General features: G+C 44.4%; 1 protein-coding gene and 1 non-coding gene across 8 annotated transcripts in view; both read right to left on the bottom strand.

The window, feature by feature from the left end:
* Positions 1-27,258, bottom strand: part of PMEPA1 (prostate transmembrane protein, androgen induced 1) — a 102,598-nt gene that overhangs the window by 18,348 nt on the left and 56,992 nt on the right. Inside the window, exons 1-2 of one of the 7 annotated variants that reach the window (XM_061631179.1) lie at positions 19,669-19,738; positions 3,346-3,500 (exon numbers count right to left, since the gene is read on the bottom strand). In XM_061631179.1, the coding sequence (XP_061487163.1) occupies positions 3,346-3,500; positions 19,669-19,681 (168 nt within the window). In that variant the 5' untranslated portion in view covers positions 19,682-19,738. The other 6 variants (XM_061631181.1, XM_061631177.1, XM_061631176.1 and 3 more) reach the window with 6 other exon arrangements.
* On the bottom strand, positions 2,427-2,509 carry LOC133388197 (U4 spliceosomal RNA). Its single transcript, XR_009763680.1, has one exon. It is a non-coding gene; the product is annotated as a U4 spliceosomal RNA (small nuclear RNA).

Genomic DNA, 27,258 nt, shown 5'->3' with positions numbered 1-27,258 from the left:
GCTGGACTGCAACTCTCATCATCCCTGACTATCGGCCATGCCAACAGGGTCTGGAGTCCAACAACATTTGCAGGGCCACAGGTTAGTTACCCCTGTAATACTGGAAGAAGCTCTCTGCTAAGAGATTTGTTCAGAGGGGCATTTCACATATTACAGAGAGGTAAATATTGGTTTGCCACCAAGCATATGCTCAAGAGGGAGTTGCAGCTAACCATGTCTTCCTGATAAATGCATTTATCATTCAGGCACACTTATCGCATTCACACTTCAGATTGATATGTGTACCCCATAAATAAAGTAATGTGGACTGCATTGCATTGTGATCTTGGTTTCACCCACTAGGGGGAGCTTTACTGCCCTTTTATAGGAACACACCCAACATAACCATGCATATGTCATTACATCCTGGCAAGAGACAGACTGAACAACGTACAATTCCTTCATTTCTTTTAGATTTTGCCCTTCAGAATTATAGATAACAAATATGGTCCTTCAGCGTTATATTCTAGTCTTAGATCTGCATATGCAGAAAAACAAAGGAGGAAAATAACATTTTTGCACACTGTTAAAAAACAACTGCCCACCCAGCTGGGTGATGGATAGACTAGAACATTCCTTCCTGATGTGCTCGTTTTGATCTTGCAGAGGGTAATTATATGTGGGCATTCAAACATGGCTAACACCCACTTGCAGTTTAGAATGGAACAGGCCACACTATTACCTCAAGTCTCAGCCTACCTGAATTTGCTGCATGTGTAGACAGAACTAGGAGGTCTCACAAGGGCGAGGTCTTTTGGGCCCAGATACTTCTGGCTGAGTACTCAAGAGATCCCAAAAATAAATTTCTGACTTCATAAACCATCCTTTTGGACTCAGCATTGGAAGCGGATGACATGTTTTCTGGAAGGCCTCCCTTCTCACATGTTGCAGGGTGGCGGAGATCAAGGCCTGCTCGTGGTTTGAGGGCACTCTCGACAAAGTGCCCTCTGGTGGGCCAGTTTCCTATGTTGATGGGCACAGGGCTTAACTGGTAGCAGCAGAGGCCAGCAATGCTATAATGAGCACCAAGTGCCTTGGAGCTACCATTTAAATTTCCCACAATGCCCCCAAGGTAGTGTTGGTCCAGAACATTATGGGAAATTAAAATGGTGGCCCTGGAGTGATTGGGGAAAATTTAAATGGCAGAAGGCAATCCAAGGCAGCACAGCAGTGGAACCTCCCGGGGCACTGGGGCCCTTGCAGTTGGCCAAGGGTTCTGTGTATTGGCACTGGGCCTGCTGGAGATGCTCCTCTGTGATGGGAAGTGGCTGCAGTATGCATGTGACAGATCCACATGGGTGAGGCCGGATGCATGGATTTTACCCACACAGTAGCCACCCTTTTCCCTGGTCAGGTAATGAGTGGTTGTGAAAAACCCGTAAGATTCAGCTTAAAAAATAATTTCAAAAGCCTTCAGGTAGCAGTACACTGCACTAGCCAGAGACAGAGAGCTGGCAGACATGCTTCATTACCAAGTACACTTAGAGCAATCAGTGCATGCAGAGAGAAAGCAGGTACTGCACCTTTTTAATAGGCACACATTTGAGATGCCCATATTCCTTCCCTGCTGTCACCATTGCCTCCTTTAAGTTAACACTGGCGCCCACCCACTGGCAGCAGCCTAACTATTCCTATGTGCAGGTGCAGAGCAAGTTTAAAATAAGATGTTTGCTGTTCCTGAACTGGAGCTTCAGGACGGGGACATAACACCAACATTTTACTATTTATTTAGCTTATTTTATATCCCACCTTTCTTCCAACATGGAACCAAAGGTGGTGTTGCATGGGATTCCCAGATGGTCTCCCATCCAGACACTAACCAGACCCAGACCTGCTTAGCTTCAGCAAGGGGGATGAAATCCCTTCACCTACGTGGTGGCCAACACACAAGAGGGCCCTGTAAGCGGCTGCCCACAGGCTCTGGAACCCTCTCTTCCAGGACGTCCATCCATCTTCCTCTATCTTTTTTTGGCCTTCCAGGAGAGGGTAAAGTATCTTACCTCTTAATTCAGAGGGCTTTGGTAAATTGCCTTATTTACCAAATAGCTTGACATTTGCCTGCTGTTATTATCTGACATGTTGCAGCTGTTTCTGCTTATTTGTGTGTCTATTTATTTTTAAAAAAATTATACCGTGACATAGTATTTTCAACTGTTGTTTTAAATATATGTCCTTGCTTTAGATTTTGTTACCTGTCTTGGTCATTTTATATAGAACATATATAGCATAAAAAAACCCTTTTAATAATAAATAAATAATCTTGGGGGGCGGGAAGTGTCGTGAATCAAGGTAGTGCTACCCGAGTGTATCCTACGGTACAACTGCAGCTTCTGTTGCCATGGTGAAGTTTTGCCTCTAGTCTACTAAGCTGGGGAGTAGGCAGCAATGCATCATGGGGAAAGTTTTCAATTAGCAATGATCGCACCTCGGGTTAACCTCAGTGGCTACATTACTGCCACTGAACAAAGCTACAGCTGAACATATTTCATATAGACATCAATTTCGAGTGGTTACCTGTTTGGACATTTGGAAGGATTATATTAATTTATATGCTTAACTCAAGATGCATGTACTGTTGGGCACTGTATCCATAATGTAAACAGATGATGGTTTATTGTTATTATTATTAGTATTCATATATTACTCTTTGATTTTTTGTACCTTCATTATTTTTGTTTATTTCCATGTTTTCGTTTTCTTTCCTTTCATCGTTAAATTTGAAATGTAATAATGATAATGCATCATGGAAGAAGCAGGGAGGGAACCATAGACAGGCCCATGGTTCCTGCACCTTTCTAGGAGTGCCACTGGCCTCTGCTGCCTTCACCATACATGGCCTCACCTACGTCTTTCATTAGTAGAGATTAGAGAAATTTGCTAGATAGCAGTTCAACATGTTTATAAATGGGCCATATGAGAGCGGGAGGAATATAAAACAGCAGCCAATGTATGGTGTAGTGGGTAGAGAGTTGGACTGGGACCTGGGAGACCAGGGTTCAAATCCCCGCTTGGACATGAAGATCACTGGGTGATCTTGGGCCAGCCGCTGTCTCTCAGCCTAACCTACCTCACAGGGTTGTTGGGAGGATAAAGTCAGGAGGCGGAGAACCATGTTTGTATGCCGCTTTGAGCTCCTTGGAAGGAAGGCAAGATATAAATGAATGAATGAATGAATAAATAAATAAGGCCAAAGTCCTTCCCCCTTTGATGTTCCAAAAGCACCTGGGTCAGTGGTAGGCAACATGTATACAGCAATCAACTAAGATGGGGAGCAGGAAAGAGTTCGGGGTGGTCCAGGCTACTTACTGATGATAGGTTCTCCTCTCTCCTCCGCCCTTGGCTGTGCCTGTTGATGAAGGACCGTGCAGAGAGTTTGTAGTGATTCAGCAGACATGTGATGACCACCACCATAACCATCATTACCACCACGATTATGATTATCTGTACGAACTCCAACTCCGCTACAGAAAAAGAAAGAAAAGAGAAAAAAAATATTTTGAGAGGTCCTAGTAAGAAAAAGCATCAAATCAATAAAATCCTATTAAGCTGTGTTCCAAAGCAAATGTAGATGAACAGCTGTCTGCAACACTTGTAATAGGGCTGTAGTTCAGTGGTAGAGCAAACACTTTGAATACAGAAGGTCCTAGATTCAAACCCTGGTGTCTCCATGTGGGGCTGGAAAAGACCCCTATGTGAAACCATGACAAGCCCCTTTCAATTTCTGTAAGATTACACTGACTTAGATGCACCATGGTCTGACTTAGTCTAACATAGCATCTTATGTTCCTCATTGGAGATTCAGAATTTGCCAACTCACAGAATGTCTAGGCATCCACTTAAAGGAATAGAGATGCAACACAAAAGGAATACAAACACAGCCCCAACAGCTAAGAAGCCCCATGAATTATAGCAGAACAGTCCAAAGTAAGAGAGAAGTAGGGCATTCATCTCTTCCAACCCCAAACTGGGTGTGGGAATCATTGCCTATTTGCTTATTAATTTAAAATATGGGCTAAAATTGAGACTGAACTGAAAAATAAGAGCAGGATGCAAATCGAGATCAGGATGGGATAAAACTAACCAGGTCACAACAATGGGCTGTCTGGCCCCTAACTACACTTCATCAGCTGCACAACTTTAGGCTGTAGAAAATATGGTGTCGGCACAGACGACCTAGAGGCCTACAGAGGCTATCCAGGGCTCAATGGGGCAGTAGTAGCCGTTCAGCCAAACTGGGCTTGCATAGATTCTTGACTGTCTATGTATAATGAATGTCTGTTGAAGAAAATGCACTTATTTACAATATAAGCAAGAACTCTGAGGAGCACTACTGTACAGTGTTGTTTGAACAGAAGGTATGTGGAAGTTTCAGACTGCCTCATGGGTACTCCCAGTACAAAAGAAGGAGCCATCAAATTGCCAACTAGATTGCCGTGACAGACACATGCCACTCTGTTTTCTGGCTCAACCAAGAAACAACTTAAGGCAGGATAGGAAGAGGGTCAGGCCTTCCCTGGCTATCATCCGTGCCACTATCCACATCTCAGCTGAACTAGTTAGGAATAATGCTGAACAGTATATAGGCTAGTTAATTTCCAAGCACCACAGAGTAGGACTGTGCATCAGTTGAATAATTTTTTAGTCAATTTATCATCTGCAAGGTCATGATAGAAAGGCGGCACCGTTGGGAATCTGTGGAGATGGCAGCAAGGAGACAGATCCACTCAGGAAGGAAAGTTCATGGAGGGCATCTTATCTGATGGCTCCCCACGACCTGGAGCTAGCACTGATCACCTGCCTTTTAAATGAACTGATAAAAAGTGATGGGAATTGCATACTGCCAGAACCTTGATATAAGTGCTTTTGGAAGGTCATGGGATGTAATCAACAAAAGGTGCCATATTCACTGGCAGAAGGGAAAATCCACCTTTAATCTTTTATTTGCTATCCACGATTAAAGTAACACAGCAGAACAAAAATAGCTTTAAAAAAAGAAAAGCAAAACAGGTGTGCTTTGAACTGTTTAAACCGTGTAGCCTTACTAAACAAGTCAGTCTACACAAGGCTTTTAAAATACCTCTCAGGGAAACATTTGTCAACAGCAGTAAACTTTCAAGACACATACCTTGCACCTCTTCCCACGACACCCCCCCAACAAAACCCTGCAAGGCATTTCTCAGACACAAACTTCCGTCGACACTCAGCAAATCCACTGAATGATGCACAGCTGATAAAAACACAGACGCACAAAAGTCTCACCCTTCCGTCAAAAAAGCGCAGGCTTTTCTTAACCTATGCTGATTCCAAACCATTCCCAGTGGCATCCACATACCAGACTTCCAGACGTAATTTAATTCAGTGCTCAGTTCAGCCAGCTGGCACTGGCAGCTTGAATGGCTTGAGTTGGCACAGAAGTGTATTGCAAAAAAAAAAAAAAAGTGGGGGGGGGGGAGGAGAGAAAGAAATGCAATCCAAGCTACCAAATAAACAAGAACAAGCAACAACAGGGTACTAGTTAAAACTTCACTTGAGGGAGAGAGGGAAGGCATCTTTTGGCAAGAATAACTCCACAAGTTTGAGGATACAATTCCCCACACTTTGCTTGGTGTGGCTTTGGAAAGACAGAATTTGATCCCAGAGACACAACACAGTCATTTGATAGAGACTATTATCCCCAAGCAGTTTTAGCCCAGGGAGGATGTATTCTCCGAGCAGACAGCGCAGATGCCTCTCCTGCATAGCTCTCTTGTTCTCTTCTGCTGGCCAAAAGATTAAGGCTGTAAAAACCTCAAACAAATGCTCACCTGTGCTTTGGGTAGAAAGGAGAAGCCAGCCTTTCCCTCCTGGGCTACATTTGCCAGACTTTGGAACTTTGTAGGGAAGAAACGGAGCTGTGATTTCGAATGTGATTTAAAGCACATTCCCACCCACCCCCCAAGAACCCTGGGAGCTGCAGTTTAGCCCTCAGAGAGCAACAATTCCCAGTACCTTTAACAAACTACAGTTCCCAGGATTCTTTGGGGGAAGCCATGTGCTTTAAGTGTATGGTGTGTACACAGCCTTAATCAGAGCCAGGCCTCAGAAAACAGACACAAGCGAGGCCCAAATTACATTAAACCAAAAGCTTGCCCTTGCAAGTTCCCTTTTAAATTCATAACCCAGCTGCAGGGGAGGGGGGGAGGAGCTGGGATTGGGTTTAACCCTTTCCTCCCTCAACTGGTCTCACTAAAAATCGCTCCCTTCCCCAGCTGCTACTTGGGACAGGACAGAAGTCCCTGCTGGTGCAAATGGCAGCTCCCGTCCCATCCCAAATAGCAGGTGGGGGAGGAATAACCCCTCTCTGTGTGCCCCGACCCTGACTGCCCCCCCTCAGCGGCTATTTTAAAGCCAGCAGATTTGAACCCTTGGATTGCTGGTGTTGTTTTTTAAGGAGAAATTGGCATGGGGTGGGCGAGAGCACTGAAAAGAAGGCTTCAAACACCATTGCTAACTATATTTATCCAAAACTATGTTCACAGAGAAGCAGCCATGGAAACCAATTTTTATTTCGTTTAGGGCTTTCTTGTGTGTGCAAAATCTGCTTTGAGTTACAATAGTTTTTTAGTCAAGAAATAAGCAAGTCCCTCGGGGCGGGCAGGCAGGCGGGCGGGCGGGCTGGGAGCACATGAAGGGAAATGTCACACAATTTCTTTTTACGCAATTGATTGCTGGGTGCTGACTTGGGCTTTAAAAGGAGGCGGCGAGGGGAGGGATCCAACCCCTGGTGAGCGTTCCCTTCTGGCGTCTATGAGTGGTTAAGCGCCAGTGAAAGCAAACGAAACGCCAGTTGCCTTGAAGGAGTGTCTGCTAAGTAGTAGCTGCTGTGCCAGCCGCTGGATATTATTCGCCTAGTATTACATTTCCCACATTTCTGCCCAAGGGTGCCCCAAAGAACTTCTATAACTACAAACTAGATCCTTGTAAAAACTTTTATTTGCTTGCTTACCTTTGAATTAATTAGTTCGGGCTCAACAGTATTCCCTGATCTGGCCTGTCAGTTGAATGTGGTGTGCGTGCATGCGTGCGCATGCACACGCACACACAAAGGATTTAACATTTATTATTATTATATGAAGAAATGGACTGCTGACTTATGGCGACCCTGTGAAGAGGGTTTTCATGGTAAGCGGTATTCAGAGGTGGTTTTACCATTGCCGTCCTCTGAGGCTGAGAGGCAGCGACTGGCCCAAGGTCACCCAGTGAGCTTCATGGCTGTGCGGGGATTCGAACCCTGGTCTCCCAGGCCGTAGTCCAACACTCTAACTACTACACCACACTGGCCCTCGTTATTATATAAAATTATTTCTTTACATAATTTAATATGCTGCTTTGTGTATCATAACATGTATCTCAAAGCAGCTTCCAAATAAAACAATAAAACAGCAATCACAGAAAAATCATTCTCTCCCATAACAAATTCAAGGAATAAAACATCCCATAAAACAACTTCAAAAATGCACACGTGCACATGTGCACACACACACACTCACCACAAATAAAATGAAATAAAATAATAAAGCCTTGAGTTGCCCTGCTGCGCTCAGTCCATCAGATTTAAGCAGCCTAGGAGCCTATCCTTTGGGGAATGGCTATAGCTCTGTGGTAGAGCGTCTGCCTTGCATGCAGAAGGTCCCAGGTTCAATCCCCGGCATCTCCAGATAGGGCTGGGAGAGACTCCTGCCTGAAGCCCTGGAGAGCTGCTGCCAGTCAGTGTAGACAGCACTGAGCTAGATGGACTACTGGTCTCACTCAGTATAAGGCAGCTTCCTATATATGCAGAATTACCGCCTGTGGTATAGTGGTTACAGCAGGGGTTGGCAATCCTAATTTCAGTTCAGACCTCTGGCAAGAGTAGTTTGTCCCTTCCCAGCAGCAACCGGGGCAAGGATGAAGAGCAAGAAGAGGTGCCAGGCAGCAAAAGGGGGTGGCAGAAAGAAAGGGAAAAGGGGAGGAGAGAGAGAGAGGTGGACCCACATACCACTGGCTTTGGCCCTATGTACCGCTAGCAAGTGGCCCTCATCAGATTAACACCCCCCCAAACGAATGCAGTCCTCGGTCAGAGTGTCAGGCTAGGCAGGACTGGGGAGACCCAGGTTCAGACCTCCATAAAGTTCCTTGGGTGATCTTGGGCCAGTTGCTGCCTTTCAGTTATTCCCACCTCACAGGGCTATTGTCAGGATAAAATGAGGGAAGAGAATCATGTGCGTTGCCTCGAGCTCCTTGGAAAAAAGACAGGATGTAAATGTGAATTTGTAGCAAAGTTGGCTACAAAAAAACGATGGGGATGGCCAGGGTGGCCGCTTACATGGCACCCCCTCCCCCCAAAAAGGGAGCGTAAAAGAGGAGTCAAACCTAGATGAAATTTGCATCCACTGATTCATATGTATAGATGCAAAGTTAGAAAGAATTACTATAATTTAAATAGAAGTGCAATCCATCTCTCCATTGTGGGCATCTAAGACTGTGGCTAAGCAACCCGTGTGCTTGCTTGGTCTGACACCCAGGTGGTGTTAACTGTTGACCTGGTGACCTCATGGGCCCTGCTTCCCTTTCTCATGGTTCTTCATCTTTGAACTGGACTTAGACCAGACTTCAAGCAGCCCAGACTCCTTCAAACAGGAGATCGTCCTCTGAACACATGGCCACCTACCCATAGCTCTGTGATCAAGCGCATCCTCCGTATGCAGGCAGTCGCAAGTGCAGTTCTTGGTGTCTCCAGACAAAGCAACAGCAATATGGACTTGGGTGGACTAATGGTCTGACAAAGTACAAGGCAGCACCCTGTGGTCCATTAAAAAAGAATATAGAACCAGTGGCACCATCTGGGAAGGACTTTGGGGCAGAAGCCAGGGCCCCCCTCAGCAGAATCTACAGGAGGGCCCCCAAATGCAACAGGACTGGCTTACTGTATTTGGAGGCAAGTGAATTGATATGCATTACCATCTAAAAAAGAAGGGGGCATAAAGCCCATTAAGTCCAAAGTCTAAAATTACCCAACTGCACCACTGTTACGGAGTTCTGTTTGAGGTATCCCAACTGTGAAAGCCTTGCCCTGTATCACAGCAGGCAGATGGGATGTGGAGCACAATTTTCACCCATATCGTGGTTGGTCCATATATGAAAAGGTGCTGGTGCTTTCCTCCTTGCCTAGTAGATGGGGTAGCAAAAGTTCTGGATGGGGCCATGCCCCATCTGGCTCCAGCATGGATACGGGCAGGAATGGGCCTCAGATATAAAGGTAGCGACCGACACACCTTGAACTGTGCTTAGAAATTATTAGGAAGCCAGCACAGTTGCTGAAAAAAGGGTGAGAGGGTAATACATTTCTGTGAACCCACCTGTGCCAGTGGCTAGTCCCTGAATTTTGGCACTAGTTTTCAAGGGCAGCCCCACATAGAGAACACTGCAGTAATCAACCCTGGAGATTACTAAACCAAGTTTGTTGGTGGCAACATCCCTAACTCTACAGAAAGAGTTACAGCCACTATATCAGATGTGATTGATGAAAAAACACCCATTGCCAAAACTCTTGAACTCAGAAAATCTACAACCCACACAAGACACACTCTACTTTTAACAAAGGAGAGAACAGTAATATGTGAGGGGAAATGGTCAATAACTGTCTCTTACCATGCTATCCCTTGTCCCCCTGCACCCATCCTTTCCTAATATTGGGGTGACTCCCTCCTTCCCACTAACCCTGCACCAAATAAGCACAAGCGTAATGCACCACACATCAACTCAGCCTTATGTACTGTTTCCCCAATGCCTTCAGCGTCTATTGGAACAAACATGGCCAGCGAGAGCCTCATTGGAACCAAATTTTTAGTGAGGGCAGAAGGAAAGAGATCTACCCAGCAACAGTATCAAACTCTCCTCTCTTGCTTCCCTGCTGCTTCCCACTCTTGCTGGCTTTTGGTGCCTGAAGCAAAAAACGCCACTATCCATTCAGTAAACATCATGTATATATACATAGGTATATAGTGCGCATTTTGTCCCGAGCACTTCCATCCTCGCCACAGCCCTCTCACAGGGGATTGTCTAGAGAGCCTGTAAATAAACAGAGGCCTTTTAAATCTCCTCCAAAATTGGGGGGGGGAGAGGAAGAGGGAAGCATTTCTTTGTACCGTAATGAGATACATGTCCAGAACTGGCGTCGAGGTTTGAGGAGGTGGGGAGAAAACAACAAAGACGCACACAAGGCCATCCACCTCATTTGAATGTTGAGGGGGGAGACAGAGAGGAGGGCTCCCTTTGTAAGAAAGTCTCCCCATATAATCAGGAGGAGGAGGATGGGGGGAAGGGGAGAGCATGAGGCACTGGGCCCTTTTGTTTGGTTGCAGCCATGAGGGGTTAAAGGTAACAGCCACCCGACAGGGGGACAATCCCCTTGGCCTTGTGTTAACTGTTTTCACCCTGGGTACGGTTGGCTGAATCCTAGACAGCTTTAAGCACTCTGGCAGACAGGCAAGGGAGCCTTAAGGGTGGAGTTCAAGCAGGCAGCTTTTGACAGTCACATCACGCGCTGGGCAGAGGCCACTCTGTGCCGCCTGTGTGATGGGAGAGTCGCAGGGGGCCAGGATAAGTTCACAGAGGAGCCCATGGAATTGGTTGCTTTCCCCTGCCCCCTCCGCCAACATCTCTGAACCAGCCCTGTTTTATGAGCGCTTGTCTTCAAGAGCAGACAAGGGTTCCCACAGAAGCTATCTGTGCACATATGTGCAGGGCTGGAGGGGGCCAGCATTTTGGGAGAATATGTGCTTTTTAAAGATTTACAGGAGGACAGAATGCCAAAAGCACGGCCAGGCATTCTTTTCTCCACTTCTGCAAAAGTATCTGCTTTGTTCATTAGTTTTATTACATTTGATTTTTATATCACTTGGGCCTTTTTTTTTTTTTTTTAGAATGCCAAAAGTCAAGAAAAATGAAAGAGCCTCTCTGCTTGGGGAGAGGAGAATTTCTCATTTCAGCTGGATATTCCTAGCTATTTCATTACATGCCCTCCAAAAATATTTGCCAGCGATAGTAATAATAAGAACAATATATGCCAGATGACAGCAGGCAACAATGTTTTTCACTAAGTAAATGTATAGAGAATATCAATAAGTTGCTTCCTTGGGGTCCAGGAGCTGGGAAGTCCCTGAATTTGAATTCAAAATATATTTTTGCCTACAATCAAAAGGGTAGGGGGAATACACATTGCTTTTTGTGTGTGTGTGTGTATGTACACACACACACACATATATATATATATGTGCCTGGACCCCAAGACAGTCTTTTGAAGTCCTCCTTAAGGTCTCATCTTCATCTGAGGCAAGGTGGGCAATGATCCCCAGACAGCGACTTTTCAGTGGTGGTGCCCATCCTCAGAGTGGTTCACCTGGCCCCATCTTTTGTTTTAGCACCAGGTGAAAAGGTTTTATTAAAATTTGCCCAGGAATTTTAGATATTTTGATATTGCCTAATCTAACTGATTAAACAAGTGTTTTTAACATCGCCACTGTTATTAATCGTCTGCAATGTTCTGGTGCTCTATTGTTTTAATGAGATGAATCTTGTTTTAAAATTGTTGGTTTTAATTGTTATCTGCTCTGGAAACTCGTTTAAAGTTGAAGATCAGGGTAGAAATGTTGGCAAATAGATTAATAACATTGCACGGTCAAATAATTACTGGAATTTTAAACAGTACAGAATATAAAAGTCACTAAATCAGATACCAAAAAATTACAGTCTTCAGTTGACAATGGAAGGCATCTAAAAAAAGAAACCTTCTCTGAATTCCCTAGAAAGGAAATATCAGAGAGCTGATGCCACCACTGAAAAGGCTCTGCTGTGTACGACTGAAGGGTCATCCAGCAAGGCTTCACTTGAGGATGTTAAAAGTACAGGAAGGTACTCATTTAACATTCACCCAGCACCTTGAAAACCTAGGTAGATTGGAACCAGCCCCTCCAAATGTTGATATCAAGAAAGAATCCTACCCATAGCCTCAGGTTTCTACCCCTGAGTTGAAGGGGACAGAATGGGTTTCTGTCCCATTTGCATCCTTCTCCTTCCATGTTGTGTTTGACTGGGATTATACAATTATCATGGGACTAGGAAGGGGCGTGTGTTTCACTTTCTATAACAAATCAACACCTTATGCATCACTAACTTTTATCTCACGCCCACAAGTGAATTTATTTATTTTATATTTATTTATAAAAGTCTTTATATACCGCTCCTTTGTAAAACATCAGGGTGGCATAGAGCAACATAAAAACCTTTTAAAACAACAATTAAAATGACTGGCTACTCAAAAAAAGTTTTAAACAGCCGGCGGCACAAAAAAGTCTTCAAGGGACTAATGAAAGTCAAAAGCCAGGATGCCTGCTGAATTTCTGCTGGAAGAGTGTTTCATAACGTGGAAATGGTGACACTAAATGCCCAACTTCTGGTTGAGGCTAGTCATGCCTCTGTAATGTGGGGGACCAGGCTGCCACATGCTCAGGATACTTTAAGGTATCCTGGACCCAAGTTGTTCAGGGCTTTGCATATCAACACACGAGCGTTGAACCTGGCCCGGCAGCATACGGGTGGCCAGTGCACCCATATCTAACAGAGGTGTCACGAGCCCCATCAGCAGTTGAGCCGCTGCGTTCTGCAACCAACGGGAGCTTCTGGGCGATGCCCAAGTGCAGCCCCACATAGGACACATTGCAGCGATCCACTCTTGAGGTTACCAATGCATGGACTACAGTTGCCGAGTTATTCCAATCCAGATATGACTGTAGCTGGCGTACCAAACGAAGCTGGTAAAAGCTACCAAGGTCACTTGGCCCTCTAATAACAAAGGTGTATCCAGGAGTAGCACAAAAAGCAAAAAAGTCACAGCAGGCCAGACACCCCCTCCCACAGCACCGTCTAGCTCCACCTCTATAATTTAGATGCAGTGGAAGCAGCTTAGGGGAAGGGCCACAGTTCAGTGGTAGAGCATCTGCTTTGCATGCAGAAGGTCCCAGATTCAATCCCCGGCATCTCCAAGTACAGTAGGGCTGTGACAGACCCTTGTCTGAAATCCTAGAGAGCCGCCGGCAGACAGTGCGGACAATGGTGAGCTTAATGGGCCAATAGTCTGACTTGGTATATGGCATGTTCCTGGGTTCTTAGTGTAAGTAGACAGTAGGCACTTTGATGTTTTGCTATACATCTGGCCCTCCAATATCATAGATGTGGAGAGAGGTCAGTCTTTTCACTTGGCTATACCTAGGATAGGTTCATACATGAAAGTGTAGAGATGAGGGATATCTTTTCTTTCATATTCATTAAGTATATTTTCAGGAGCTTATAGACACAGAAAGAGCTGAATTTACCTGGGCAGTTTTGAATTCAATCCACTAGTCAAACATGTTGAGGAACCCCTCAAAATCAAATATCTGGTTAATATATTACTACTATAATAGTGCTAGAAACTCAATAATGGTGCAAAGAAAATCCTTGGAGAGAAGGAAACGACATGAATTTATCATTCTGCTCACACTTATTTATGTATTGTTGTATATAAAACCTCCAACACATTTTGTATTAGGCTTCCTAATCGTTGTCACTTTTCAATTAGAGGAGACCTCATTCCATTTTTTCTCTGTAATTTTCCCCAGGGAAGGGTGACGGATGCACCAAGCTTTATGAGACGGACAAACATGGTTTCAAAATGCAAAGTAAGGTCACACTAATTTAATTTAGCATAATTTTTACTCTGAATACATTTCAGAGGCAGGTTCAGACACTGCATTGAAGTGATACAACCTGCTTCTTTGTCTTTTCTGTCTAGACAAACACTGACGCTTTGGGAATCTGAGCAGCATGAACTGGGAGCAATGCATAGATTGCTTTTGCGGATATTCCCCACACACACACACACACACATTCCCATATGCATGATCAGTTTCACGGATTGAGTGAAAACTTAGTGATAGATCACTGAGGGTTGCCAGAACGCCTACAGTCGTCTCAGGGGTTTTTGCAATAGCCAGTTTTCTCAATTATGGCTGTAAACCTCAAACCGCTTACTCCAGTGGGACTTAATGAGGCTTTCTAGAGGCTGTGGTTCCGCATAACTGCAACACACACACCAATTGCAACTTCAATGGTGAGACAGGCAGCACAAAAGAGTCACGGCACAAACCAACCACCACAGGTGAACATAATGACCCATGTCTAAAAAATTTATTAATGCACAAAATTTTCGCTAACACTAACATAAGAACATAAGAAGAGCCTGCTGGATCAGGCCAGTGGCCCATCTAGTCCAGCATCCTGTTCTCACAGTGGCCAACCAGGTGCCTGGGGGAAGCCCGCAAGTAGGACCCGAGTGCAAGAACACTCTCCCCTCCTGAGGCTTCTGGCAACTGGTTTTCAGAAGCATGCTGCCTCTGACTAGGGGGGCAGAGCACAGCCATCATGGCTAGTAGCCATTGATAGCCCTGTCCTCCATGAATTTGTCTAATCTTCTTTTAAAGCCATCCAAGCTGGTGGCCATTACTGCATCTTGTGGGAGCAAATTCCATAGTTTAACTATGCGCTGAGTAAAGAAGTACTTCCTTTTGTCTGTCCTGAATCTTCCAACATTCAGCTTCTTTGAATGTCCACAAGTTCTAGTATTATGAGAGAGGGAGAAGAACTTTTCTCTATCCACTTTCTCAATGCCATGCATAATTTTATACACTTCTATCATGTCTCCTCTGACCCGCCTTTTCTCTAAACTAAAAAGACCCAAATGCTGCAACCTTTCCTCGTAAGGGAGTCGCTCCATCCCCTTGATCATGCTGGTTGCCCTCTTCTGAACCTTTTCCAACTCTATAACATCCTTTTTGAGATGAGGCGACCAGAACTGTACACAGTATTCCAAATGCGGCCGCACCATAGATTTATACAACGGCATTATGATATCGGCTGTTTTATTTTCAATACCTTTCCTAATTATCGCTAGCATGGAATTTGCCTTTTTCACAGCTGCTGCACACTGGGTCGACATTTTCATCGTGCTGTCCACTACAACCCCGAGGTCTCTCTCCTGGTTGGTCACCGCCAGTTCAGACCCCATGAGCGTATATGTGAAATTCAGATTTTTTGCTCCAATATGCATAATTTTACACTTGTTTATATTGAATTGCATTTGCCATTTTTCCGCCCATTCACTCAGTTTGGAGAGGTCTTTTTGGAGCTCTTCGCAATCCCTTTTTGTTTTAACAACCCTGAACAATTTAGTGTCGTCAGCAAACTTGGCCACTTCACTGCTCACTCCTAATTCTAGGTCATTAATGAACAAGTTGAAAAGTACAGGTCCCAATACCGATCCTTGAGGGACTCCACTTTCTACAGCCCTCCATTGGGAGAACTGTCCGTTTATTCCTACTCTCTGCTTTCTGCTTCTTAACCAATTCCTTATCCACAAGAGGACCTCTCCTCTTATTCCATGACTGCTAAGCTTCCTCAGAAGCCTTTGGTGAGGTACCTTGTCAAACGCTTTTTGAAAGTCTAAGTACACTATGTCCACTGGATCACCTCTATCTATATGCTTGTTGACACTCTCAAAGAATTCTAATAGGTTACTGAGACAGGACTTTCCCTTGCAGAAGCCATGCTGGCTCTGCTTCAGCAAGGCTTGTTCTTCTATGTGCTTAGTTAATCTAGCTTTAATAATACTTTCTACCAGTTTTCCAGGGACAGAAGTTAAGCTAACTGGCCTGTAATTTCCGGGATCCCCTCTGGATCCCTTTTTGAAGATTGGCGTTACATTTGCCACTTTCCAGTCCTCAGGCACGGAGAAGGACCCGAGGGACAAGTTACATATTTTAGTTAGCAGATCAGCAATTTCACCTTTGAGTTCTTTGAGAACTCTTGGGTGGATGCCATCCGGGCCCGGTGATTTGTCAGTTTTTATATCGTCCATTAAGCTTAGAACTTCCTCTCTCGTTACCACTATTTATTTATTTATTTTTATTTATTATTTCAATTTATATACCGCCCTTAGCAGAATAGCTCTCAGGGCGGTGAACAAACAAGATAAAATACAATATATCATAGTAAAAAATCACAAAAACATGTACAAACAAACAACAGAAAGCACAACAAAAATGAAATACAACACAAATTAAGAAGGATACATGTTAAAAGTAGAAAGATTAAGAAAATTAAAAGATTAAAATGCCTGGGAGCATAAAAAGGTCTTTACCTGGCGCTGAAAAGATAGAAGTGTAGGCGCCAGGCGTACCTCTTTGGGGAGGCTGTTCCACAACTCAGGGGCCACCACAGAAAAGGCCCTAGATCTAGTAACCACCCTCCGGGCTTCCCGATGAGCTGGTACCCGGAGGAGGGCCTTAGATTCTGAACGAAGTGAACGGGTAGGTTCATAGCGAGAGAGGCGTTCCACAAGGTATTGAGGTCCCACGCCGTGTAAGGCTTTATAGGGCAAAACCAGCACCTTGAATCTCGCCCGGAAGCAAATAGGGAGCCAGTGCAGACGCGCCAGAATAGGTGTTATATGCGAAGACTGACTGGTCCTCGTCAATAGTCTGGCAGCCGCGTTCTGCACCAGCTGAAGCTTCCGAACTGTTTTCAAGGGCAGCCCTACGTAGAGCGCATTACAGTAATCCAATCTTGAAGTTACCAGAGCATGAACAACGGAGGCGAGGTCGTCCCTGTCCAGATAGGGGCGTAGTTGGGCTACCAGACAAAGATGGTAAAATGCATTCCGTGCCACCGAGGCCACTTGGGCCTCGAGAGACAAGGAAGAATCGAAAAGAACCCCCAAACTACGTACCTGTTCTTTCAGGGGGAGTGTAACCCCATCCAGAACAGGGTGAACATCTACCATCTGAGCAGGGAAGGCGTTCACCAGCAGTGTCTCGGTCTTGTCTGGATTGAGTCTCAGTTTATTAGCTCTCATCCAGTCCATTATCGCGGTCAGGCAACGGTTCAGCACATCAACAGACTCACCTGAAGAAGATGAAAAGGAGAAATAGAGAAATATTTGTCTCAGCTCCTCAGAATCCCTTCCTGCAAATGTTAGTTCAGGTTCAGGGATCTGCCCTATATCTTCCACTGTGAAGACAGATGCAAAGAATTCATTTAGCTTCTCTGCAATCTCCTTATCGTTCTTTAGTACACCTTTGACTCCCTTATCATCCAAGGGTCTAACCCTAGTCTGCTGTTCTCCACGTTCAGCCTCATGCATTAACCAAGGCATAAGGGGGGGAAGGGTAATGGGGATGAGCCTGTTGCACCCTCCCTATCCCAGGTCTCCATATTGCCACTCCCACAGCCCTCCATGTGCCGGAGACTGCAACAGGAACTCTGCTGGAGTCTAGTAGGCTCTCTACACATTTTTAAAAATTTATCGTTACACTTATATCCCACTTTTCCTCCAAGGAGTGTCAAAGTGGCATACAAACATGGTTCTCTCCCTCCTGATTTTATCCACACAGGTAGGTTAGGCTGTGAGGTAGGTTAGGCTGAGAGACAGGGACTGGCCCAAGGGAGCTTCATGGCAGAACAGGGATTTGACCCTTGGTCTCCAAGGTCCCAATCCTAGCAAGACGGAGGCACTGTGGGATGGTGGTTCCCGAGTTCAGATAATTGGTCAGTTGCCTGCTTTGGATGGGGTGTACTCCCTCTGGAAGAGCAAGTTTGTAGTCTGGGGGAGCTCCTGGATCCATCTTTGTCACTAGAGACCCAGATGATCTCAGTGGCTAGGAGTGCCTTTTTCCAGCTTTGGCTGGTAAGACAGCTGCGGCCGTTTCTGGACTGGGATAGCCTGACCACTGTTGTCCATGCACTGGTAACCTCCAGGCTGGATTACTGTAATGTGGGGCTGCCCTTGAGGTTGGTCCGGAAGCTGCATCTGGAGCAAAATGCAGCGGTGAGACTGCTCACTGAGGCAGGGTATTGCCAACATGTCACCCCGCTGCTGAAAGAATTGCACTGGCTGCCCATTTGCTACCAGGCCAAGTTCAAGGTTCTAGTTCTGGTGTACAAAGCCCTATACAGCTTGGGACCAGGATACCTGAAAGACCGTCTTACCCCTTATATACCCAGCCGATCACTGTGCTCTGCAGGTGAGGGCCTCCTGCTGATACCATCTTATCAGGAGGTTCGTTCTGCACAACATAGGAAACGGACCTTTAGTGTGGCAGCACCTACCCTGTGGAATTCCCTCCCCTTCAATATTTTGCAGGCGTCATCTCTGTTATCTTTTTGGCACCTATTGAAGACCTTCCTCTTTCAACAAGCCTTTTAAGTTGAGACCTTATCCCAATCTGCGTCTGTGTTGGAATTGCTTTTTAATATGTTTTTAAACCTTTTTTAAAAAAACAAAAACAAACCCAATATGTTTTAACTTTTTTGAAAAGATGTCTTGAAAGCTTTTAAAAAAATGTTTTTAAAGATGCTTTGTTTTAATGTATTTTAAAGTCTGTTTTTATGTTTTAAAGTGTTTTTAGTGCTTTTGTTTGCTGCCCTGGGCTCCTGCTGGGAGGAACGGCAGGATATAAACCAAATAATAAATAAATAAATCCAACACTCTAACCACTACACCACACTGGCTCTCAGTTTAGAACTCTGAATGTCCAGGGTTTTAAATCATACAGGGAGTTTACTTTGGTAGAAAAGAGTCTCTCTATTGAGCCTCCAAGCCTCCTCCCAAGCCACACCCCTCACCTCCTTGCCCCTCATTCAGTGTTTTTGCCTGTCATTCTGATAATTCTGCTTGGCTGAGGATACAGAGAGTCTGTCAGTGTATATAGAAACATCCCTTGAAAGGGCAGAAAGCGCAAACCATTGTTTTTTTTAAATGTCAGACTCTAATTTTGAAATTCAAATGCTGAATTTTCATGTAAACGTTTGAAACCAAAACCCAAATTTCATGCTTTGAATTTTCTCAGAGTTTCATCTCAGTACTTTTTTAAGCTCTGCAAGGTAGATCAGTATTATTATGACCACAGTGCAGATGGGTAGGCTGTGAAAGGAACACTCATGGTGCGTCAGAGGTGAGAGACTTCCGACCCTGGTTCACAACTCGGTCATAGCCACTTACCCTTCATTAACCCAAGAATCTTTGGAAACTTTGCTTAATTCCCCTTTGGAGAATTAAAAAGAAGCAACAGTAGCTACGTTTCAAATTCTGGAGATAGCCATCTTTACATGTTTCATCATTCAGTCTACAAACTGGAAGGGAATGGCTTGTTTCAATACCACCTCCTTTAATGACATATTCCTAAATATCCAGGGAAAACCAAACTTCCTAGAAGACTATGCTCTCTTCAGTGCAGCAACATGTTATTGCAGACAGAAAGAAATGAGGGAGGTGGGAACTATTTCCTAGAACAATCTTTTTTAAAAGCTGACCTACTAAATCTCTCTCCCTCTCTCTCACATACATACACACACACTTGCTGGCTAACAACCAAGTGTGTGCAAGATCCAGCCCATGTCTGGGCTCCAGGCTGCCCAAAGATAAGAGGGGGGGGAGTGTCTCAAATTTATGAAAATCTAATCTTGTTAGGCAATGCAATCTGAGTGACGAGGCAGAGGGAAATTCATTGTCATTCTCACCAGCAACCCCCATGCGACTGACTTGCAATGGGCATCCAATTTCATTTATCTATGCTCCAAGGACAGGCCCAGCCAAGGTTTCCTCCTGATTTGAATGAAGACCTGCTTCTTTAGAATTGCAAGGCAAAGTGAAGCAGACATTTAAAGGAATAACTTTGCAATAGAAGCCAGGTGTTTTGAAATGCTGTAGCCATCGAGTATTTGTAAGACATAAAAAATGGTCAAAAATTGTTTTCTCTCTCTCTCTCTCTCTCTCAAATGTGTGTGTGTGTGTGTATATATGTGTATATCTATCTATCTATCTATCTATCTATCTATCTATCTATCTATCTATCTATCTATCTATAAAGACTCAAGTCAGTTGCGGTTTCTGCCACTTGCAAAGGAATATTACTCTTCCTGACCAGGTGAAAAGGTGCTGTGTCAAAGGCCCAGCATCATGGCAAATGCCATTCAGTGCTTCTTCTAAACGTAATGCTTTGTACCTCCAAGTACAATATACGTTTTTCATTTATTTCTCACTCTTCCCACAAGGAACTCAGGATGGTGTTTATCCGGCTGACACTCACATTAGGTTCACAACAACCCTGTAAAGTAGGTTAGGATGAGATCACCCAGTAAGCCTATAAAAGGTTGCCTATAAGACCATCAGACAGGTCTATCTAGCTCTGTATTGTTTCCACAGACTAGGAGCAGCTCGCCAGGGTTTCCGTCAGTTTCTCAGCCGTACCTGGACAGGGCAAGAACTTGGGACCTTCTGCATGCAAAGCACATGCTTTACCATTGAGCTACAGTCCCCTTCCCAGCTTCATTTGAGTATGGAACAGAACCCAACTAAATTCTCCTTAATCCAAGAACATTCGCCTTTTCAGGGCATTTGGGAAGAAGGAATGCATATGTAAGTATGTGTGTGGGGTGTGTGAGGATCTCAGCAGTGGCCCCACCACCACCATGCACACATTCATTAGAACCTCTGGAGAGGGTCTTATATAACATGTGCAGGGCACTTTGCAGCCTTTCTAATGGACAAATGGACAGTGCTAGCTCAGAGGCAGATGCAGCCACTCCCTTCATTCCTCGTGAATAAATGCCTGAAAAAGCTCACACCCCTCACAGGCTCACAGGCATAGCACATCAGGTGAGAAGGGCGCATGCATGTAGCAACTACCTTTTTGCTGTTTTTAACCCACCTGCAAGAGTGAGCAGTAATAGGGTTAGGGTCCCTGCTAGTATGTATTACCTTCCAGTCTTAGAATAATAGAATAGTAGAGTTGGAAGGGGCCTATAAGGCCATCAAGTCCAACCCCATGCTCAATGCAGGAATCCAAATCAAAGCATTCCCGACAGATGGCTGTCCAGCTGCCTCTTGAATGCCTCCAGTCTCAGAGAGCCCACTACCTCTCTAGGTAATTGGTTCCATTGTCGTATGACTCTAACAGTTAGGAAGTTTTTCCTGATGTTCAGTCAAAATCTGGCTTCCTGCAACTTGAGCCCATTATTCCGTGTCCTGCACTCTGGGACGATTGAGAAGAGATCCCGGCCCTCCTCTAACCTTCTGGTAAGGTTAGTGACAAGTTGCATATTTTTGTCAGAAAAGCAAACAATCTCACGTTGACATCCTTTTAAGAACTCTTGGGTGTATTTTGCCCAGACCAGCGACTTGTGAATTTTTAATTTGTCAGGTTCTAGAACTTCATTCCTTGTCCACGCAATTTGACTTAGTTTTTCAAACAATCTCCCTAAGAAGTTGTTCAGGGGTGAGCATCTATCCAACATCTTTGGCAACAAAGCGTGATGCAACAAATGCATTTAGCTTCTGCACAGCCTCATCTTCGTTCACACATACGTTTTGTCACATGGTCCAACTGCCTCCCTTCCTGGTTTCCTACTTCTGATGTATGTAAAGGGATTTAAATTTATCGTTTTAATGCATTTGGAAATGTCCTATTCAATAAAGAGCCAGTGTGGTGTAATGGTTGGAGTGTTGGACTAGGGCCTGGGAGTCAAGGGTTCAAATTTCCACTCACCCATGAAGCTCAGTGGGAGACCTTGGGCCAGTCACTGCCTCTCAGACTAATCTAGCTCAGGGTTGTTGTGAGGATACAACGGGGAGGGGGTGTAGGCCACCTTGAGCTCCTTGGAGGAAAAGGAGGTGCACAAATGTAAGAAATAATAAATAAGAGGTGTGTGTGTGTGTGTGTTTGCCTTACTGTCAACTTACATTTACTTTGCCGCAGTTCCTTTTTGTTTTCATTTGTTCAATTCTTAAAGGTGTAGGTTTTGTAGCTTCCTTGACTCTGCCCATTAACCATGCTGGCATCCTTTTAGAAATGTCTGTACCTTCCCCAAGGGTGTAATTGTCCGTGGACTTGAGGGGTCTTAGACCCTTTACTTTTTTGGGAGCAGGGTCCCAGCAGGGTCCCTCTGATTCCAGCATCCTATCAGCTAATCAGAATGAGAGGGAAGCATATTAGCTACAGAGCGGAGTCTTCTAACATGCTTCCTTGTCCTTTTCTGCTGTTTGGACCTAATCAGAATGAAAGGACGAGAGTCAGCCACTAAGATTCTTCTCAGTAGCTAACACTGCTGATTGGCTCCTAGGGATGTCGTTGTAGAAGGCATTGATAAGGATTTCATTCTCAGCCCAGCAGGAGTTGGGAGGGGGCATGGCTGTGACTATCATGAAGGGACCCTGCATTTTTGAATTTGCCACTACACTGCTGGCCTTCCTTATATTTCCTGTGGGCTGTCACAGTCACCAGTACAGCCCCCTGAAACAGATTGTTTGCACTGTATGGCTCAAGGCTCCACTCTCTTCCTGCCTAATGTAAACCAAGCATGGCCTATTTTCATCTGGTAAAACGTTTTGAAAATCCAGGAAATGAGTCACTTTAACAAGGAACGAGGTTTGCCTATTAAGTATGGAAATTTGTAGAAACTTCCCAGTGTTTTCAAGGCCAAATTTTAGCAAGACAGAGGCGAAATGGGGCATGTGGAATGGAAACTGGGTTGCAGTGTTATGGTACTGCTATTACTGCTGAGATTTCTCCAGTTATTACATAATCAGCAGACCAGAGCTAACTGGTTTGGGAAAGGGCAATGAGAAAAAGCCAGAATTGTTTATCATGCCAATGACAGAGGGTCGGGCCATATAGAGATGAAATAGACAAGTTCTACCACAGGAGTCGCCAACCTTTTAAAGCCCATGGGTACATCTTTCTGATTTCTGAACAAATTTGTGGGGTCCACTCTCTCTCTGGTCTCTTGTTTTCCACCTCCCACAAATCACATCTCCCCTCCCCCGAGATAGAGACACAGAGAGAGAACACACAGAGACACTTCACTTTTGCAAGGGATCTGAGTAAAATAATGAATCTGAGCCTTGAAAAGCACATAGAGGTGAAAGAGGAAGTGGGGAAGAGCATCACTCTTCCAACTTCCTCCTTCAGTTCTGTGTACTTATCAGGGGGCAAAAGGTAACTACTCTCAACACCTCATGGCCAGTGGCTATCTGGGGGGGGGGGGAATGAGATATTTTTTAGGGACCTGGGGAAGACCATTGTTGGTGGCCTAGGAAAACTGCTTACCACTGGAAGCTCAATCCAGTTTTCAGTTGGGTTTAGAGCTTTCAAACATTTCCAACATTTCTCCTTCTTCTAGAAGGAAGGTTGGGATACAAATTTAATAAATAAATAATAAAAATAAACATTTCCACACAACCATTGAAAGCTATTTTATAATACAAGACAGCTATAATATTTTTATGCATGAGTTCATAGTTTCCCTAACTGGTTGCCTTTGCTCAGATCTGTACATGCAGGTGTGCGGGCACCTACAGAATAGAAAACCTGGGTCTCTCTGGCAACACAGATGCACATTGCACTTTGTACAAACTGGTACAGCACCCCATGAGACAATATAAAAAAAAAACCTTAGAAAAACCTGCACAGATCTGGTTTTTTAAATGGTGTACTCTCAGAGGATGTTTCTTTTCTAAAAGATTTCTACAGAATGTAATCCTAAATCAGCATCAATATGATTTTTTCCCCTTTGCTGGAAGCTATCCGAGGTGCGGGTGGCTTGAACACTAGAGCTTCTCAGCTAAGCAGAAACACCTGTGCTGAATTCCAAAGATTATACTGGATAAGCAGAGAGGAGAGAAAAGCAGAGGGATAAAAGGATTAAAGAAGATTCACAAAATTTACACGAGTTGCAGGGTGGGGGTGCTAAACTGGAACTTCCCGTGGACTATGTCAGCAAAAATGTAGTCAGGAACGTTTGAGAGCCAGTCTGCATCTGAGAGCTTGTAAGTCAGTCTTCCCCAACCTGGTGCCCTCCAGATATTTTGGACAACTCCTCTCATCAGCCCCAGCTAACACAGTTGTTCAAAACATCATTATTATTTATTAGGTTTATATCCCGCCCTTCCTCCCAGTAGGAGCCCAGGGCAGCAAGCAAAAGCACTAAAAGCACTTTAAAACAACATAAAAACATACTTTTAAATATATTAAAAACAAAACATTCGTAAAAGCATTTTTTAAAAAGCTTTAAAAGCATCTTTAAAAAAAGCTTTAAAAACATATTAAAAAGCAATTCCAACATGTGAAGGGCACCAAGTTGCTCAAGGGTGAGTGTGCTATTAGATGTAATTTTTACAATTAGAATAAACCATGCAAATTAGGCATATTTGCATTTGTCAGGTTCTACCTTCCTACCCGAATTAGCTCAGGATGCCTCTGCGGAAGCAACATTAGGAAATTAATCAAAGAAATGATTACGTAGTAGAGATTCTTGGAAATAAAACACCCAAACAAATCCGAAAGTCTCCAAGACACTGGTTTTCAAACTTTTCATCCTTGGGGAATCCTTTCCATACCAACTCAGACTCCTCTGGATCTACCACCACCAACCTCTCCACACCCATCACTGAACTCCAGCACCACGGACTACAGAGACTTCTGGAGTTTGTTCCAAGGTTATGAATTTATCTAGGAGACAGGCTAGGCCTGTGAGGCCTCACTGTTGTTCTCCTAATCCGAAAATGTGGCCTAGAATGCAGCGTACAGCCACTTGCAGCTGCACATTGAAGGAATTAGTTTAGTCATTGCTGGCTTATTGCCTTTCAGAGACATTTGTCCACAATCGCTGATTTTGTCACTGAGGAATCCCTGAATATCAGGGAGATGTCAAATGCAGTTTAAAAACACACACACACCACTGCTCTGAAACACTGTGGTGTTTCCAGTGCCCTCACAATCTCCACACACTAAAATAGAGGGATTGGGCTGAAGTGATAACTACCTCCCAAGGAAGCGGGACAAAAAATATCTTGGTCAACATTTTACAGTTGAATTAGTCATGGACAGCAGGAACTAAAACTGAGCCAGGACTTGACATCCCCTATTTTAAATGCTCAATCCTAGTGATGATATGGAAGAAATTGCCCTTGAGTTTCTGTGAATGGATCTACAGATGCAGTAGAAGAGTGGAAGTAAAGTTCTGAGGTGGCAGAATGGCCCATTTCCACTAAGAATGCATTAAAAAAAATTTTTTTTTGAATGGTCCTATTCTTTTTTTTTTTAATGCTTCCAGCAAATAGAAAACTAGCAGAGCAGGGCGAGAACTGAACTAGGAACATTTCCCCTCCTTTGCTAGCTTTCTGCTAGCAGTGGGATGGTCAAACACACACAACACAGGGAACATCCTCAGCTACATGCTGATTTTTCCAGTTCTTGGAATTAACAGCACAAGTTCAATAAACCACAGCAAGAGCCTTGGTAGTTTAAATTGATTTGGGGGGGGGTGCTGCTTACCCCCCCGATTAACACCTTCAATATCCATAGAGCTGTACTTGCAACGTGGCTCACAAAAGATAAAGTGAACACTGGTGAGAAGTGTCCCAAGTTCTATTTCAATCCCTATTTCCTTTTTGTGTGGCAGTGGACCTTACTCCCTTCTCCGCTGCAATCCCGGATGATTTTTATTTATTTTGCATCAAAAGAGTATTTAGAAGTGCTGCTAACAGTCCTGATCATGCAATCCCAGCAAGTCTGCAAATTGCAAGAGACAGAGAACCAAATTTAAAAATGAAATAAGGAAGTCACTTTATTACAGTAACAGAAAGAGGCGGAAGAAACATAAAGGCCTTTAAATGGCCAGTACTGGGAATCAAGAGAAGCAGCAACTCTCAAAACGTGTCTATGCAAAGTTGGTTCTATGCAATGAGGAACCCAGAATTATTTGACCTCTTCTCTTATTCTGTCCCATACTACCAGCTTCCTTTTATATGCTGGTTTGCCAGTGGGTTTCTTTTTCTAAACTGGCCTTGCTCCAGTGTATTGTGTATTTTTTTAAAAAAAAAGTAGTGGGTGAAGCTTTTCCTAACACTTCCTCTCCATGCCAGAAAATGTTTCATAAGTAACACTTCTCTGTGTTAGAGACACTGGTTAGAGGCACAAGAGAAGGAACTGCAAAACCAGTAACAATTACCACCAACCCAGTGGCAGCCCTGCTGATGCTCCTTTCTGTTCCTTTTCCAAGGACCTCCTCCATTTTCCTTGCCTGTCCCATCGTTAACTTGAGGACAAGTCCCTTAGGTCACAGCTCCTTATTTAATAGTAGCATGACTACATCAATAGGACAACTTAGAATCATAGACTCATAGAATAGTAGAGTTGGAAGGGGCCTACAAGGCCATCAAGTCCAACCCCCTGCGCAATGCAGGAATCCAAATCAAAGCATTCCTGACAGATGGCTGCCCAGCTGCCTCTTGAATGCCTCCAGTGTTGGAGAGCCCACTACCTCTCTAGGTAATTGGTTCCTTTGTCGTATGGCTCAACAGGAAGTTTTTCCTGATGTCCAGTCGAAATCTGGCTTCCTGCAACTTGAGCCCATTATTCCATGTCCTGCACTCTGGGACAACTGAGAAGAGATCCCAGCCCTCCTCTATGTGACAACCTTTCATGTACTTGAGTGCTATCGTATCTCCCCTCAGTCTTTTCTTCTCCAGGCTAAACATGCCCAGTTCTTTCAGTCTCCCCTCATAGGGCTTGGTTTCCAGTCCCCTGATCATCCTTGTTTGCCCTCCTCTGAACCCGTTCCAGTTTGTCTGCATCCTTCTTGAAGTCAGGAGACCAGAACTGGACGCAGTACTCAAGATGAGGCCTTCAAAGCATAAGATGCTTTTTTAGGATTGTGATGATCAGAAGACTTTTCTGTGCTTGCAGAATGTTAAATAGCAACAGGAAGGACACACACTTGCAAGTACCTCTTCTCCAATTCCTAAGGGTATGATAAGGTTGCATGCAGTGAAGTCTATAATGGCCAGTCTCTGACGTAATGGGTTTCTCCCATGGAAGAATGTCAACATGAGAAGCACAATGTCAGAATTCAAATCTATGAGGCTTCTTGTTGGAATGAACCACAAGCAAGAACAGACAGGATCCAGTCTCCTGCCTGTAGAACTTGCATGCAAAGTCCATGCCAAATTCACATTGTTACTTGTTTCATCTGTATCCTCGCCTCAACACTGAGTAGTCCAAAGCACAAAGCAGTATCAAACTGGGTTGGATCCAAGGGTGCCCTTTTGCA

This window comes from Rhineura floridana, chromosome 6 (assembly GCF_030035675.1).
Source record: "Rhineura floridana isolate rRhiFlo1 chromosome 6, rRhiFlo1.hap2, whole genome shotgun sequence".
Lineage (NCBI taxonomy): Eukaryota > Metazoa > Chordata > Lepidosauria > Squamata > Rhineuridae > Rhineura > Rhineura floridana.
Note: the sequence above shows the minus strand (reverse complement) of the source record. Positions and strands in the feature narration are given on the sequence as shown.